Source organism: Astyanax mexicanus, chromosome 5 (assembly GCF_023375975.1).
Source record: "Astyanax mexicanus isolate ESR-SI-001 chromosome 5, AstMex3_surface, whole genome shotgun sequence".
NCBI lineage: Eukaryota > Metazoa > Chordata > Actinopteri > Characiformes > Acestrorhamphidae > Astyanax > Astyanax mexicanus.
Window position 1 is genome coordinate 2,999,394 of NC_064412.1, and position 18,492 is coordinate 3,017,885.

Consider the following 18,492-nt stretch of genomic DNA (forward strand, 5'->3'; position numbering starts at 1 on the left):
ACACAAAAAGTTCCTTAAATGTATAATTGCAAACAACGTGTGTCAGCACATTATAAATATTTTTTTTTTCTTCCCAAATAATATAAAATATCTAAAATAAATAAGTAAACGCTTAAATTTGAATTGAATTACTGAAATAAAGTAACTTTTCAATGATATTCTAATTTTTGAGATGTACTAGTATATTATTAAATATTGGTACATAGAATTTGTGTTATTTATCTTGCATGCACCCTTATTAAAACAGAAGAAACAGCAAATAAATATTTTTGTATTAAGATTTTTAGAAAACGAATGTATTAAGTTTTTATAAAGAATGTTCCCAAATTTTTCTTTTAAAGGCGATTTAATGTTTGAGTAATGGCCGGGAATATCTGTAATAAGCCAATGAGCAGGCGCTTTATTCAAAATCCCGCCTAATCAGTGACGTTAAGCGATTTGATTGGTCGCTTGAGCTCGCTCCGGTCTGGGCTCCGGAACGTGGAACTGAAACGCGCATGCGCGAGGTTGTCATGGCGGTCTGACGGCATGTCAGCAGAACCCGAGTCAAGTGAAACTGCGCTGTTCATTTTCTCAGGTATTTCTGTTGTTTTTGCTGTTTTCTGAGTAAATATATCTGCTTCTGTTCTGTATTCAGTGTGAACAAGAGCTAGTTATGTTTAGCTAGTTTTTAGCTGCTTTTAAAAGCTATTTTCAAACCGATGTCTGAAAATTATCCAGTCCACCTTAAGATGCTGAACTTGGTTCTATGGGGTTTAAGGTGGAACGGATAATTCGACTTTGCAGTCTTGAAATAAGTTAATGAATTGAAGTGTTGACAGTGAAATGAAAGTAATATCGAGCTATAAGTGTAGATATTTATCTGTTTTCTGGTGTTTTTACTTATAAACGTGTGGTACCAATCGGTCGTTGACAGTCACGTGTGTTTACTATGGTTAGGGTCACCAAAACACCACCATGATTAAGGTATAGTTCCTGTGACAAACCTCCATATTTAAGGTATAGTTCCTGTGAAAAAACGCCATATTTAAGGTATAGTTCCTGTGAAAAAACGCCATGTTTAAGGTATAGTTCCTGTGAAAAAACGCCATATTTAAGGTATAGTTACTGTGACAAACCTCCATATTTAAGGTATAGTTCCTGTGAAAAAGCACCATGTTTAAGGTATAGTTCCTGTGAAAAAGCTCCATATTTAAGGTATAGTTCCTGTGAAAAAACGGCATATTTAAGGTATAGTTCCTGTGAAAAAACGCCATATTTAAGGTATAGTTACTGTGACAAACCTCCATATTTAAGGTATAGTTCCTGTGAAAAAGCACCATGTTTAAGGTATAGTTCCTGTGAAAAAGCTCCATATTTAAGGTATAGTTCCTGTGAAAAAACGCCATATTTAAGGTATAGTTCCTGTGACAAACCTCCATATTTAAGGTATAGTTCCTGCGACAAACCTCCATATTTAAGGTATAGTTACTGTGAAAAAATGCCATGATTAAGGTATAGTTCCTGTGAAAAAACGCCATGTTTAAGGTATAGTTCCTGGGACAAACCTCCATATTTAAGGTATAGTTCCTGTGACAAACCTCCATATTTAAGGTATAGTTCCTGTGTAAAAGCACCATGTTTGAGGTATAGTTCCTGTGAAAAAACGCCATATTTAAGGTATAGTTACTGTTTGAAAAAGCACCATGTTTAAGGTATAGTTCCTGTGAAAAAGCACCATGTTTAAGGTATAGTTCCTGTGAAAAAACGCCATATTTAAGGTATAGTTACTGTGACAAACCTCCATATTTAAGGTATAGTTCCTGTGAAAAAGCACCATGTTTAAGGTATAGTTCCTGTGACAAACCTCCATATTTAAGGTATAGTTCCTGCGACAAACCTCCATATTTAAGGTATAGTTACTGTGAAAAAATGCCATGATTAAGGTATAGTTCCTGTGAAAAAACGCCATGTTTAAGGTATAGTTCCTGTGACAAACCTCCATATTTAAGGTATAGTTCCTGTGACAAACCTCCATATTTAAGGTATAGTTCCTGTGAAAAAGCACCATGTTTAAGGTATAGTTCCTGTGACAAACCTCCATATTTAAGGTATAGTTCCTGCGACAAACCTCCATATTTAAGGTATAGTTACTGTGAAAAAATGCCATGATTAAGGTATAGTTCCTGTGACAAACCTCCATATTTAAGGTATAGTTCCTGTGAAAAAGCACCATGTTTAAGGTATAGTTCCTGTGACAAACCTCCATATTTAAGGTATAGTTCCTGTGAAAAAATGCCATGTTTAGGGTATAGTTTCTGTAAGTCGTGCAATGAAAGCAGTAGAAACTTATTTTTATTATCCTAAATAAAATTTAAAGCAATAAAACTAGAGAAACAGAAGCAAAATAATTTATCTGTTAAAAATACTAATGAATACAACCTGATACAACTAACTGAAATGCTAGTTCTGCTGCATTCAGCCTCGTAACATTATCTCAATATTACAGATTTTATATTATTCACAGCACAAGTGCTTATACCTTGTAAACACTTCTCAAACTAGTCTTTAAAACCCACAGAGTTTTATTTCATTTCAGCTAAAGAACCAAAAACAACACAATCTGAATATTCTAACAGTAAAGGTAAGCTGCTGTAATCAATGATACTTGTGCATATTGCCCTGAAGACTTTTTTATCTATATATTTTTTATATTAATTGTATAAAGCCCTGCATGAATTGCTTAATTATGTTGATCATATTTGATTTTAAGAACATGTTTTAGACCCAGGATCTTCTCAAAACTCTGGTGAAACTGTGTCTCAGACACCAGGCAGTGCATTGATGATCATTTAGTGTAATAACTTTATATGAGAGATTTTAGAAAATTAGATAACTTAGACTTAACTTCTGTTACTTCCTCACATTTAACCAAGAGTTCACTAATATATTACACATTTTAGTTGTAAAATACAACTTCAATGAAGCCTTAAAGATCAATCCTAGAATTAAACAAATTTTATTTAAAATAAATAGTGAGTGTGATAATAATGAAGGTCTGATGTAGTCTTGCATTAATGCAGTATTAATGAGACACATTAACTCTGTTTCTGCTGTCCTGCCCTCCTGTTGTGTGCTAGCCTAATCCAAAACATTGCATGAATGTAATATTAGCATTAGAATTAGCTACTTCAGAGGATAGACACGATAGCGCACCATTTTCATAAAGGAAAGTGATTTAAAATAAGGTAAAATAAGGCTGACTGCAGTACAGCCTGACCACGGGATACCTTAAAAATGGCGCTAAACACACAAACAGAAACTTACTGTAATGCCACATGTCAACGACTGAAGCTCTATTAACAGAAAATTACTAAAACTACTACTAAAAATCTAACTGTTCTCTTACAGATGTGGGGACGAATATTCCTAAACCCTAAGCTACTCAACAGAATACATTGTGTTTGGACTCGCCGATATCTCTTCACCATGCAGCTGAAAACCAAGGAGTTTGAGTCTCTGTTCACTGATGGATTGAACGGCCTGGCAGGTAAGACTGAATATGGGAAAATAATCCACCTGTCATATCTTTAAAGTTATATTGAATTGCAGTACTACCTACAATTAAAACATGATTAATAGTTTTCTTTGTATGAAATATAATACAATACTTTAGAAGGTTTGGGCATAGAATTTATAGCTTAAATTCTCTGCCTGAACCCGACCTGATCTGAAGCTGAGATTTCCCAACACTTTCCTCGGGTCGGGTTTTTTAATACTATTTTTTTATTTTATAAAAAGCTATGACGTGATGATCCCAATATAGCAAAGTAACAAATTAAACTCTGTTTTATGTTTTTGTTATTGTTCTTGGTCTATTTAGATTAAATAAATGTGCAGTGTGTAGCTTTATTGTTGTTTTATGTGTTTTGCACTAAGGCTATATGTTTAAAATAAAAAATAGTTTGTTCGGAAAGTGTTTTAACCCTCCTGTTATGGTCATTTGTCAGAAACAGCAATGGTGTTCCTGGGTCAATTTGATCCGGTGCATGTTTAACCATCCAATTAATATCCAAAATAATAATTATTTAAAAAATCCTAACAAACAGCTTGAATATTTTATTACTAACTACATTGCTAATTATTCTATCAATATTAAGTGCAATGGTGTTTCTTACCTCTAGGTAATAGTTTAATCAGGATATACACTAGGGATGGGCAATGATATATTGTATACAATATATCGTGACACAGAAATATCATGATATTAAAAATCCATATCGTGATAATAGGGCTGGTCTGTCTTAAAAGTAGTCTATTATTTACTGTGAAGCTTTAGGTGTATTTATTGTATAATTGTTTTAGTTTGCAGTTTATATGCATGCACTAAATATTCTGCAATATTTTTTGCTGCATTATATTATTTTATGCTATATTATTTATTTAGCCACATTATGATTATACTGTTATACTATTATACTATATTCCTGAAATTAATTAATTATTTTAGTTTTCCTATATCGCCAAGAATATCGTTATCGCAAAAATACCCTGAAATATCGTGATATTATTTTAGAGCCATATCGCCCACCCCTAATATACACTCGTTTTTCAAAAAAAAAAAAAAAGACATGTTCAAACTTTTTTTTTAATGTTTCACTATTTTACTACTTTTTAAAAGACCAACATATTATACGTTATAGCTTTACATAACATTAAAACATAACTTTGACATTTTTTTTGTTTTTGTTTATTGCAGGGGGTTATACGTTGATTGCACTAATTAAGACCCGCAGAAAAAAATAATAAATTTCCTAGATCTTGCAACTAATTAACATCATTCTAAATGGTTTTCGCTCATTTTAAAGGCCTGAAAAATGTTTTAAAAAGCTCAGTTTTAGCGCTCTACTTGGTAAATAATGTCTTGTTTAAATCGGGCGCGGGCGTAAAATGACAGTTTATGGGGTGGGCCGGGCCGGGCTCAGGCAGAACGTGCACAAGCTTGGGCTGGGTCAGCTGGATTATAAATTATAAATGATTAAAAAAGCTCCTTACTTGGGTAGTGTATGTAAAATATGCTTAAAAAACAAGTTCGGGTTCTACTCAATCTAATGCTCAAAAAACTAAATTCCTGTTTTTTTACAGAGATTTTTGAGAAGCACCGGTTTGAGCTGAGGATCGCGGGAGGGGCAGTGCGGGACCTGCTGTCGGGGCAAAGACCTGAAGATGTAGATTTTGCCACAACAGCAACTCCTGAAGAAATGAAGCGCATGTTCCAGAGTGCAGGGATCAGAATGATCAATAACAAAGGAGAGAAACACGGGACCATCACTGCCAGGGTAAGAGATTCTGTAATATAACTTCATAATCGGCTTTGCTTTTTCAGTAATGTTGTAACAGTGGAGTATTTTACAGCCGTAAACTCTCTAAAGTCAAAGTAAAGGGTAGATAATGTACTGTCGTCTTGCTTAGATTAGACAGTTAGTTAGTTTTACACATCTCTGCTGGATCTGCTGGTAGAGTCAACTGGAATTCAGGCTTTCAGTTAACAGCTGTGCTGAACTCATCAAGAGTTAATTACTTGAATTTCTTGTCTCTTAATAAAGTGTTTGAGAGCATCAGTTAAAGTAAAGTAGTGAAGAGGTAGAGTTACAGGTATACAGTGAATAGTGAATATTTGAGTAATTAAGGCAGCTAGGGGTGTGACATATCATATCGTACGCGATAATATCGCCAACATTTTTGAATATCGTGAACGATATTATACCCTGAAATATCGTGCCATAACACTCACCCCTAATTATCACATCAGGGTACTACTTTTTGACTGTTTTAAGCAAAAGAAAAATTCACACATTTCTCATTTCCTATTATATATCTACTAGAGACAGATTATATCTGTCCAGTATCATTTATTTTACTTTGATCCTGGATATATGGAGATATTTGGAATGCATTATTATTATTATTAGTATCATGGCATTCTGAATCATTGACTTCTGTTACAAATCTGCTAAAATTCTTGTATTTTTTAATATCTCAGCTAGAGGTGTGCCATATCATATTGTATACAATAATGAAATGTAAGTTTTGATTTGTTGCAGTAGTGTATTTTTTACTTTTTTGTCATATCGCCAAGAGTATCGTTATCGCGATAATTCCATGAAATATCATGATATTATTTTAGGGCCATATCGCCCACCCCTAAGGTTAGCGCAATATTGGAAAAAATGGAAACATTTTTACAATATTTTTTTTCCATCAATATATATCGCAATATAAAACAATGCAGGACCTGTGGTGTCACCAGTCCCAACCCCACCCAGGCGCTGTCTCGCTCAGAGATCCGGACCGACCGAGATCTGGGTCAGCGCTGGATCAGCCAAGCACTCAAAACCCGAGAAAAACAGCAAAATAATAGGCCATATAATCAGACATTTAAATGGCCTTTAAAACGGCAAATAAGAAAGTTTATCAGGAATTAAACAAGTGATTTTGGTAATTAACTGGAAATATCTGTGCAGAACTGTTATGGCTGAAACGATTAGTCGATATAATCGACAATGATGATTATTTAAATTTGACGACTACAAATTTCAGTGTCGATTAATCTCTAATTTGTAACAGTCCTGCATTACACATTAAAGTGCTGGGGACAGAAGCGCAATAGGAGATTGGCAATGGGCTCACTCACAAACACAACAGATTACATATATCCTCAGTAAATGTCAGTACTCTCCATGTTTAAACAACATCCAGACATTTAAATGCCTTTTAAATCTCATGTTCAGCTGTTTTTTATTGTTTTTAGAGATGAAGGACATGGCAGAAATAATCGTTGACTAATCGAAAAAATCATCATCATGTGTTTACAAGCACGTGCCCAGCCATGTGTATGGAGGCCATGCTGTTATCTCGTGTTTAGGACCACAGTGTTGTACCATGAAAAGTGTATTAAAATATTTATAAAAAAGCTATGGACATGCTCACATACAGGTATTAACAAAGTGCTTTAAGTCACAGTGAGGAATAAGGCTGATGTAGCAGTTCAGTAGTCTGACTGCTGTGGGAAGAAACTGTTCATATGCTGGGAGAATGTGTTCATATGTGATGTGTTTTTTAAACCCTCCATGTGTGTGTCTGTCTGTTCTCCTGGTTTATTCCGGCTGCAGCTGCATAATGAGAACTTCGAGGTGACCACCCTGCGAGTGGATGTGCAGACTGATGGACGACATGCTGAAGTGGAGTTCACCAGAGACTGGCAGAAAGACTCAGAACGCAGAGACCTCACTATTAACTCAATGTTTCTTGGTAATCCAGGCTTGTGATTGTCTATATAATTTAATATTGCAGTGAAGGTGAGCATCTGTGTTTGATATCTGTCTTTGATGTGTTTTTGCTTGTTTTGTAGGGCTGGATGGGACCCTGTATGATTATTTCCAGGGTTATGAGGATCTGAAGAAGAGAAAAGTCCGGTTTGTTGGAAGTGCTGCTCTTAGGATTCAGGAAGATTACCTGCGAATTCTGAGATACTTCAGGTGTGATGGTATTATTAATACTGTAGAATTTGCTACTGCAAATCTTTAGTAGCTGCAGATGGAAATTTCTAGACCACTTACGATTTGATTTGACTAAGATTCAGAGTCGGTGATCCGATTATAAAACAAATATCGATAATTTTTCATGCATCTTTTTCTTATATACTAAATTTATTTTTTTCTCATTGCATGAATACTTGATAAATTCTGCTATTTAACATGCTCTTTAACACTATTTTTATTAATCAAATGATTAATACAAAAATCTAGGATTTTTAGAAGTTGGAAGGGTAATGGTGAAACAAGCTTCAGCCATAATATTAAAACCAGCTATAAGAGAAACAAAAAGTGATTTAAATTTCTTATGGCTGACTAGTGTACTGTATACCCTTGTGGAAAAAAGTATACTTAAGAGGATTAAACATATTTGTTCAAATTATGTAAAGAATACTAAAAGTACATTTTCTTTTTAATATAGTTAGTGAAAATGCACATTAAATATGTGTTCATAAAACGTATTTTTAAGCAATATGGTTTAAATTGCATCAATACACAAAATATTACATTTACTATATACTTCAAGTTTACTAAAAATGATGTTTAAAAAAAAACACATCTAAATCTAACACATCTTAAATCTACTTAACTTCGAAGAATTTATACAAAAAAAGCACTCAAAAGCACAACCTTATGATTTTATGTTGTATTTAAATGTAGCTTAATTACAACTAAAATACACTTAAGTTGATGCAGGTTGTTCCAGAATAGTACATTTAATGTATTTATGTATGTATTTAAGTATGTATTCATTTTAATGCTAAAAGTATGTACTTTTTCATGTTAAATAAGTTACAAAATATACTTATATGCACTTTAAGTATATAAGTATATACAGAGCTGCTTTTAATGTTGTGGCTGATCTGTGTAAATTTGGTCTGCGTATGAATATAAAAAGTATTGTGCAAAATATATAAAAGGAAATTACACATTTTAATAGGCTCCATAATGCTTTATATAATTGCACACAGGAATGGGTTCCTAGAGTGGATAAATTAATAATTAAATAAATAATTCCCTTTTAATAATAATAATAATAATAATAATAATAATAATACCACAAGAACAACATCAGTAACATGCATTATTTGTTGGAGAATTTATTAAAACAACATTTTGAATTTTTTTTATGAAGATAAAAGTAAGAGAACAGCTAATATTGTGTTATTAAAAGTAGTTAAAATATAAAATAAAGTGCTTTAGCTGCAAAAAAATAAAATAAGAAGTAAGACCGAGACCATAAAGCAGAGATTTAGACATTTGAATGGGATTGAATGAGGAGCCGTCATCATTACGTTTTTAGTTCTAGCCATAGACTGTGTATAGCTGGACAGAGCATCGTCCCTCAAAAGTGAAGCCACCACAGGTCGGGCGCCCCCTGCTGTTCGGTTGCAGAAAGCTGTGTAACTACACCCATCCCCATAGGTTTCAACGGCAAAACAGAACAACTTTCAATCACATTTTTTTTAATATACTGTAATTCTACCTCCATTATTTAAATGCAGCAGCTAGTGTAACCTCTGCTTATATTGTCAATTTTTTATATCCCCACAGAATTCGTTTTTATAAACGTTATTCAGCTCTATTCAAAAAAGGTGTGGTTATTGTAAAAGTGCTGGTTATGGACCAATAACAGAACGTCAGCTCCGCTCCGCCCCGCTCTGCAGCCTGTGACCTCGAGGCAGCCCTTAGGGGCGGGGTTATTTAAATGAGTAGGCGGTCTCTCCGAAGTCTTTCCCTCCTCTGGTCTCTACTGCGCAGGCTCGGGTATCAGGATCGCCAACATGGCGGAAGATTTTGGCTTCATTTTCACTGAATGAATGGGAACGGCGACACGGCGTCCATCTTTTTTACAGTCTCTGATTCTAGCTAATGTCTAGAAAATAATTTTTTGTCAATTGTGAATCGATTAAGAATCGTCCACATCCGAATCAAGTTGCATTGAAGAATCAAAAATTTCATCCGCCCCTAGTTCTGGCCCAGGCTGGCAATAAAAGAACTACTACTCTCCTTATTACAGTCAATGGAGCATCAACATGATCCTGAATCTGCTATTTTAACCCTTTCAGAGCCTGCATCCTTTATTTTGTTGCAAATAACACTAATTAAAGCCTATTGTCCATCAGAATAGAACATTAAATAAGCCAACGAAAAAATGACAATAGCTTAGCCTCAACTGCTGCATCAGAAAAACACAACTCACACATTAGTGCATGCAGCACTAGAGCCAACAAAGCCAAGTAAGAAATAATCTCTACTCATTTTATGTGATTTAAAACACTTATCATGTTAATGTTACTGTTTACTGACGATTTGTAAAGTAAAAAGGTCAATATCAAATCTAAAATAAAAATTTTAAGATCAAGCATCCAATGTAATGGACATTATGTTAATTGGATTTCAGTTTTTATTAGACTATTAGAGTCTTCTTTTGTGTGAATTGCACTGTTGATTTAACACTGATAAGAAAGCTCTCTCTTAGTAGTACTTTAGTAAATGCTCATTCTTTGTGGCTTCTCTAAAAACTCTGCAGATTCTACGGTCGTGTGGCGTCTGAACCCGGCCAGCATGATCCTGACACGCTGGAGGCGATCCGGGAGAACGGCCGGGGGCTCGCAGGAATCTCCGGGGAGAGGATCTGGGTGGAGCTGAAGAAGATGCTGGTGGGGAACCATGCTGCTCACCTGCTGGAGCTCATTCATGAGCTAGGACTGGCTGAGTACATAGGTCAGATATACGCAAACATTTCTATTCATATACATTTATATATATATCAGTGATGTCAGACAATAAAAAAATATATATTAATTACATTGCATGCATTTAATCGCATTCATCATCAAAGTATTTTAAACTGTAAAATTAAATATTGAATGATTGACTTAAAAGCTCCCTATAATGAACAACTCCCTATAATAAAATCCAAATGATATAAAATCCTTTAAAATAGGTCAATAATTCAGCGATATTTGTTCTGTAAGTAATTCATCAAAATGAACACATTAATTCGACAACCCTAATATATACAGCTATGGAATAATAATAAGAGACGACTTAAAATAAGAGAACACCTTTAAAAATGATGAGTTTCTTTGATTTTACCAAATTGAAAAGCTCTGGAATATAATCAAGAGGAAGATGGATGATCACAAACCATCAAACCACCAAACTGAACTGCTTGATTTTTTTGCACCAGGAGTAAAGCAGCATAAAGTTATCCAAAAGCAGTGTGTAAGACTGGTGGAGAAGGAGAACATGATGCCAAGATGCATGAAAAAAACTGCGATTAAAAACCAATCAGGGTTATTCCACCAAATATTGATTTCTGAACTTTTAAAACTTTATGAATATGAACTTGTTTTCTTTGCATTATTTGAGGTCTGAAAGCTCTGCATCTTTTTTGTTATTTCAGGCATTTCTCATTTTCTGTAAATAAATGCTCTAAATGACTAAAATATTTTTATTTGGAATTTGGGAGAAATGCTGTCTGTAGTTTATAGAATAAAACAACAATGTTCATTTTACTCAAATATAAACCTAAAAATAGCAAAATCAGAGAAACTGATTCAAGTCATCAATCATTATTCCATCAAATATTGATTTCTGAACTCTCTAAAAATCCTCAGTCAGTGGGTTGTGAAGCACCCTCTAGTGGTTCCCAGAACATCAGGGAGGCAGTACCTGCACTTAAACCTGCACTTCTTATGCACTCCTGCTGCTGTGAACACACCTGGCAGGTACACTCAGCGCTCACCCTCTGGGATCAGAAGTGGGTTATAGGATACAGCAGATTAGCTGTTCCTGACCAATACACAGAGAGGAAGAGCTGATATCAGTATGATCCTGCACTTCTGCCTCACTGAAATTCATGCAGTGAAAATTCATATCTGTTCTGTGCCTCCCTTCAAAAACAGTGTGTTTAAAAGCAGAGCAATGACTTTTCTGCATTTAGTGTGAAAGCAGCTTAATTTGTAAAACTAAAAGTGGAAAAAAAATAGAATGAGTAAATATCAAAAGCTAAATCTGGTTTATTAAACAGGTTTTTAGTATTGGCTCTTAAGAAATAAAAATAAATAAATAAGAAAGCATTCTTAAGACAAGGCAGGTCAAGTTTATTTATATAGCACATTTCATACACAACGGTCATTCAAAGTACTGTGGGAAAATAAATTAGAAAATTAAAAAATACTAAGAGAAAAACATGTAAGAGAATAAAAATAAAAATGGACATAAAAAATAAAATAAGAATAAAGCATGAATAAAAAATGAAAAAAAAAAAAATAAAACATGAATAAAACGTGATTCAAACATGATTAAAACAAGTGATGCTGGCCGCGCTATGACAATGAGTCGACATTGGCCACACTACTTTAAAATCCATTGATTTAAGCTCCTTTTTATTTATTTCTATTCGTTTTAATAGATCTATTGTTTTCTTTAACCTGTTACTTTGATAAAAAAAAAGCTTTGATTGAAGCTGTGAACAGTCTTAATATATAAAACCAGTTGCTAAATAAATGTGAAAACCAAAAACTGTAAAACCTAATTTCTCAATTTATTGTTTGTTCAGCTGGTTGAAAACTAAAATGTAGCGTGTATAAATGTTGATATTATTTTTACTCATTTTCTCCCAATATATCTGGCCAATTGTCATACCCATTCAGCACACCCCATCATTAGTGAAGACTAGCACACACCTGCTCCGATACATGTGAAGTCAGACTCCGCCTCTTTTTGAGCTGCTGCTGATGCAGCATTGCCGAGTAGCATCACAGCGCTAACACCCCGAGGACTCGGTTCTGATACATCAGCTCACAGACGCAGCCTTGTGCTGATCAACATCACCCTAGGAGTGATGAGGGGAAAGAGAGAGCGCCATCCACTGTACCCACCCAGAAAGAGCAAGGCCAACTGTGCTCTCTCGGGGCTCCGGCAGCTGATGGCAAGCTGCATGATTTGAAAGGTTTGAACCGGCGATCTCAGCGCTAACGCTCGGAGGAAAGCGTAGTGACTCGGTTCTGATACATCAGCTCACAGACGCAGCCTTGTGCGGATCGTTTCACTAAAACTGGTGGAAACGTGGGCTGATTCGCTGAAGAGCACCACGGTTATTATAAGCATGAACAAAACTGATTCAAGATTCAAGTTCTTTTGGTGGAAAAGCACTCACATTGAGTCTGTTCTTCTCTGAAGGAACAGGAATATGTCAAGAGGACAATTATGGCGTCACATCAAAGTCAAAAGATGGGGCAAAAAAATAACAGGTGAAAAAAAATTAACCAGCGTGTTTTAACATTTTGCGTGTGTAAGTTAAAGCTCACCTTCCGCGAAAATCCGATTTTTCTTGTTTTTTGTGGAATACAGTAGGTCTCTCCGAGTTGAATGTGTACACCTGCACATTAAACTGTTTTGCAGCCCCCATTGTCTGCAGGAGCTAAGCAAAGAAATCCCCCTCCCCCCCTCCGAAAAACGGGTGAATTTTGAATTATCTTTCTGCCTACGTAGGCAGAAACTCACAGACCAGCCCACCTTGGCTCGAGAAACTCCCAGAGGCGGAGCTGAAGCGACGCAACATCACCGCTCATCAGTTAGGAGGTGGGAGGCAGTGAGCGGCAGAGCGGCGGAGGTGCGTCGCAGTGCTCCTAGCCAATCAGAGGAGAGATATTTGCATGCTGTTTGCATGTATGAATATTCATGAGCAAAGCTGGAATCCGGTCATTTTGGACACACCCCTAAAACAGTCCATTAAAAAAGAGCTATACAGAGACACCTGAGCACTTTTTTTTTTACAAAAACGGCTCACATGTCATTCATTCATACTAGAGACCACAACTAGACATTTTAAAATGAAAGAAAAAACGACGGAAGGTGAGCTTTAACTTCTCGTGAGCACAAATGTGAAAATTGTGAGCAAAAACAAGGAAATCGTGTGCGCACTGAACAGAATATCGCTCACAAACCCTGGAGGTATAAGCCAATAGCATTCGCTGAGGGAAGCGACCCTAACCCCGCCCCTAAACTGTCAAAACCACCCCTTTAAAACTTGTGCGCAAAAAAAACTCACTCGAAGAAAAACTTGGTAATTTGCATGTAATTTTGCAGGAGAACTGTGATTTCGAGAGGAAAATAAACACCTGAGAGGAGAAAAATTAAGTTTGAGAGTGATATATGACAATTCCCTTTTTTTTTTGCTTGCGAGTTTCACATTGGTGCTTACGAGAAGTTAATGTACACACGCAAAATGTTTAAACACTCTGGTTAATTTCTTCCACCTGTTATTTTTGTGCCCCCGACCTTTGACATTGATGTGACGCTTTAGACAATGCCAGGATTGATGGGGCTCAGATTGTGAAAGAGTGCAGAGTTTAGGAAGTATAAAATCATCATCATCATCATCTTCACACATGGACCTGAAACTCATGGGGAATCTTTGAGATGTGCTGGAGAGAAAGACTTAGCACACACACACTGCTCCTAATCAGCATCATCAGTGGAAGTTCTTGGGGATAATTAGTGCAACTCTGGACCAGTTTATCTTTCTGTACAGTGTGTGATCAGTCCTGTGATTGATGCTGTAATAGATAATATCCTACTGTTCAGGTCTCACTAATGTCACAGTGCCAGTAAGACCAGGAGATGCACAGTTGGTGGCGTGGTCATGTCGGTCAGTGTGGGCGTGAGTAAGATATATATTGTCAGGCAGTGATTAGGAAATCACTGCTCCTCATTAAACCCCATGGTGTCTTGCTTGGTGTTTTGTGGGAGCAGCAGCTTACAGTAATAAACGATAATAAAAATAATACACCATACTACAATTATAAGAGCCTAACTATATATGTGGATTTGGGGATGATGGTTAAGACTTAAGACTTACTCAGGGTTCGTACGGTCATGAAAAACCTGGAAAAAAAACGTTGAATTGGAAAAAAGCAATCGATGTTTATTGCTATTATCGATGGAGAAAATCTGTTTTGATCTAACAAATACATCAGCTCAGAGTTAGTGCAATAATTTAGCCATACACAGTTATATTAAAAAATGTCAGATTCATTTTAGTTTTAGATGATTTTTGGTTTTATTGTCTATTACTGCACTGTTTAAAAAAAATGTATGGTAATAAAATCTTGCCTTAAAGGCATGGAAAAATCATGAATAAACAAATGGAAAATTATTGGTTAAAACAATTTTGAAGCCTGTATACTGTAGTCTTATACACTTATAGATATCTGTCTCTCTTACTGTCTGCATTTCAACAGAATATGCCTTCTGATTTACAGGGGTTTGGCAATGAAACTGAAACTCCTGTCTCATTTTAGTGTGTGATTTTAGGTTTAATGGCTAAATTGGAGCAGCCTGGTGTTCAGTCTTCATTAATTGCACATTGCACCAGTAAGAGCAGAGTGTGAAGGTTCAGTTAGCAGGGTAAGAGCACAGTTCTGCTCTAAATATTGCAATGCACACAACATTATGTGTGACATACCAGAGTTCAAAAGAGGACAAATTGTTGGTGCACGTCTTGCTGGAGCATCTGTGACCAAGACAGCAAGTTTTTGTGATGCATCAAGAACCACGGTATCCAGGGTAATGTCAGCATACCACCAAGAAGAACCAACCACATCCAACAGGATTAACTGTGGACGCTGTAAGAGGAAGCTGTCTGAAAGGGATGTTCGGGTGCTAACCCGGATTGTATCCAAAAAAACATAAAACCACGGCTGATCAAATCACGCAGAATTCAATGTGCACCTCAACTCTCCTGTTTCCACCAGAACTGTCCGTCACCACAATCAATTATTGTGCTCTAAAACCAGGTGTTTCTGTTTCATTCTCCAACACCTGTATCTTCTGATGTGATATTCATCAACAGAAATATAGCTTCACAATGCAGCATTACAGAATTAGAACAGACTAAATGCAGCACATGCATAATACAATTATTTTATAAAGTAAAAAACATTTCATAAAATTATTGGTCAAAATAAATATTTATATACTTGTTGTCCTCCAGGTCTTCCAGCAGAGGGCAATGTTGAGGAGATGAAGCAGGTCTACCAGAGGTCAGAGGGCAGCTCTCCTAAACCCATGACGGTTCTCTCGGCTCTCTTCCGCGGCTCAGACGACGTTGAGAGGCTGGACCTGCGGCTGAAGATCTCCAGAGAGGAGAAAACCCTCGGCCTGTTTCTGGTTAAACAGAGACGAGACCTGGTGAAGAGCCAGGATGAGCATGATGAGATAAAGCCATTCACAGACTTCCTTATTGACGTGAGTTTATTTATATAACTCTCTGTGTTAACTTTCAGGCTTCTTTCATTGTGTTTTGATGGAGGAAAAAAGTAGTGACCGGCTAAATGTATAATTATTGTCAATAATCTTTTAATTCATTAAAAGGTGTGCATATTTTGTGTTTATTTTTACGAGGGAAAATTTGAATAGAAAATCGAATCAATGTTACAACACATTTTTTAAGAAGTATTATATATATTATAAATACACAATATGGACAAAAAGGTTGAAATGCCTGTTTTTTATTATTTCTTTCTACATTAAGGGTATTTTAGCAAAGAGTTTGCCCTGCTTTTTTGAAATAATTGTCTCTATTGTCCAGGTAGGCTTTCTTCTAGATTTTTTAGTATCTGAGATCAGGATGCTGTATGGTGATCAGCACGTCCAAACATATTGGATGGAGCTCCATCATCATCATTCCAGAGAGCACAGTTCTTCCACTGTCCCACAGCTCAATACTGGAAGCTTTATACCCCTCTAAAGTCCACGTCTGGCATTATTCATTATGCACATAAGTTAATGCTTGTGTATATTCTACTACAAAAGCTGTGTGTGTGTGTGTGTGTGTGTGTGTGTGTGTGTGTGTGTGTGTGTGTGTGTGTGTGTGTGTGTGTGTGTGTGTGTGTGTGTGTGTGTGTGTGTGAGTGTGCATCCACTGTTCTATTTTTTCCAAATATAATTTATTTTATTCTATATTAAAGTCTTAGATGGATGGCATTATTATGATTGTTTGATAATGTCATATATGTTGGATCATTGATATTTAGTTATTTTCGTATTTTTGATATTTAATTATTTTAGTTATTTTTTTTTTGTTAAACCTAATTAAATTTTCTCTCTTTTTAACCATTATATACAGCTCTGCAAAAAAAAGAGATCACTTCAGTTTCGGATTCAGTTTCTCTGATTTTGCTATTTATAGGTTTATGTTTGAGTAAAATGAACATTGTTGTTTTATTCTATAAACTACAGACAATATTTCTCCCAAATTACAAATAAATATATTGTCATTTTGAGCATTTATTTGCAGAAAATGAGAAATTTCTGAAATAACAAAAAAGACGCAGAGCTTCATAGTTCATATTCGTAAAGTTTTAAGAGTTCAGAAATCAATATTTGGTGGAATAACCCTGGTTGGGTTTTAATCACAGTTTTTTTCATGCATCTCAGCATCATGTTCTCCTCCACCAGTCTCACACACTGCTTTTGGATAACTTTATACCTTTACTCCTGGTGCATAAAAAAAGTCAAGCAGTTCTTCCTCTTGATTATATTCCAGAGGTTTTCAATTTGGTAAAATTAAGGAAACTCATCATTTTAAGTGCATTTTTGTGCAATTTGGCCTCTTGTTTTAACATATCTGTGCAGTAAGCACACACACTTGAGTGCTGCAGTTAAATTTAGAGGACATTAGACCCTCTCAATGAAAAATTATTCACTTTAAGTGTGAATTAGTTACAGAAACTGAGCTGATAAGGCTTCTGTCTGACTGTGTTTTCAGAGTCGAGAAACAGACGCCCATAGCAAAGTGCTGGAGCTGCTGAAGTACCAAGGTGAGGGGAAGCTTCTGGCTGAGCTGAGACGCTGGTCTATCCCTCGTTTCCCGGTCAGCGGGCATGACCTGCGTCGACTGGGCATCACTTCGGGCAAGGAGATCGGCACCGCCCTGCAGGAGCTCCGCGACGAGTGGAAGAAGAGTCGGTACCAGCTGAGCAAAGAGGAACTTCTGAGCACCATCAGTAGGTCCTGATTGAAGCTGATTTTACTGGGTTTTCAGTACAAATTCAGGCTGTAATGCCTTATTTCAGAGTTTCAGAAGGTCTGCAGGTTCAGGGCACTCCTACCTCCATGTTCTTTACAGCTGGAGGTAAATATTGGCTGTATATGAGATTAATAAATCTTTGATGTGCTTTTCTGTACAGACTGTTGGTAATCTCCTAGGTGTCTCAGTGGAATGGCGCTTGGGGACGTTGGTAATAATCTAAAAGGCTTTAAGCAAATTCTGGTCATGCTTGAAGGACAGGATCTTTGTGGAAGAGCTGACAGCACCTCAGAGGATCTGGCCAAGAATAGAAAGAATAGAAAAGAGTGGAGAAAGTGAACAATAAGCCTGGTGCCAGGTGAATGCGTCACCGACGTGATGGACAGACACTTCACTTATCAGTGATTACTTTGGCATTTGCTGTTCATCCATTATTCATGTCATCTTGAAGAGCAGTTTCACACTGACGCATCTGATGTCTCCAGCCTGTTTGCTTTCTTAATTTATTGTGACATTTTGCCCTCTCGTATTATAGAGGCTGCACCGCTATCATTTGAACAGATGGTGTAATTATTGTTTGAGGAGAAGGAGGAGGAGGAGTAATTTAGCCGGCTCTTAAAAGGAGTTGTTTGTCTGAAGGAGTTTGCGAGGTTATGTAACATGTAATGTTCATTTTTCAACTAAAAGAATAAAAAAAACTAAAAAAAAAAACAATTACAAAAAGTGTGTGATTTTGTCTTTTGTCTATTTTTCTGTATGTAAAAGTTTAGATATTAGGGTTTAAAAAGAACATAAAATCAAAATCATCAGCTCCATCTTTTCACTCTTTAAGTAAAAGTGGGTAAAACTTTACATTAAATGTTTACTAACTAT

The 18,492-nt window shown here is 36.0% G+C and overlaps 1 protein-coding gene across 2 annotated transcripts; it reads left to right on the plus strand.

Moving 5' to 3' along the window:
• The first annotated feature begins 458 nt into the window (after positions 1–458).
• trnt1 (tRNA nucleotidyl transferase, CCA-adding, 1) lies at positions 459–18,333 on the plus strand. 2 transcript variants are annotated; one of them, XM_022667722.2, is made up of 9 exons: positions 459–577; positions 3,391–3,529; positions 5,125–5,318; positions 7,152–7,290; positions 7,391–7,517; positions 10,108–10,301; positions 15,583–15,836; positions 17,359–17,596; positions 17,780–18,333. In XM_022667722.2, exons 2-9 carry the CDS (start codon positions 3,391–3,393, stop codon positions 17,788–17,790), a joined length of 1,296 nt encoding a protein of 431 aa, XP_022523443.2. In that variant the 5' UTR covers positions 459–577; the 3' UTR covers positions 17,791–18,333. The 2 variants fall into 2 exon arrangements, with proteins under 2 accessions (XP_022523443.2, XP_022523442.2); XM_022667721.2 differs by having other exon boundaries at positions 17,359–18,333.
• The last annotated feature ends 159 nt before the right edge of the window (positions 18,334–18,492 follow it).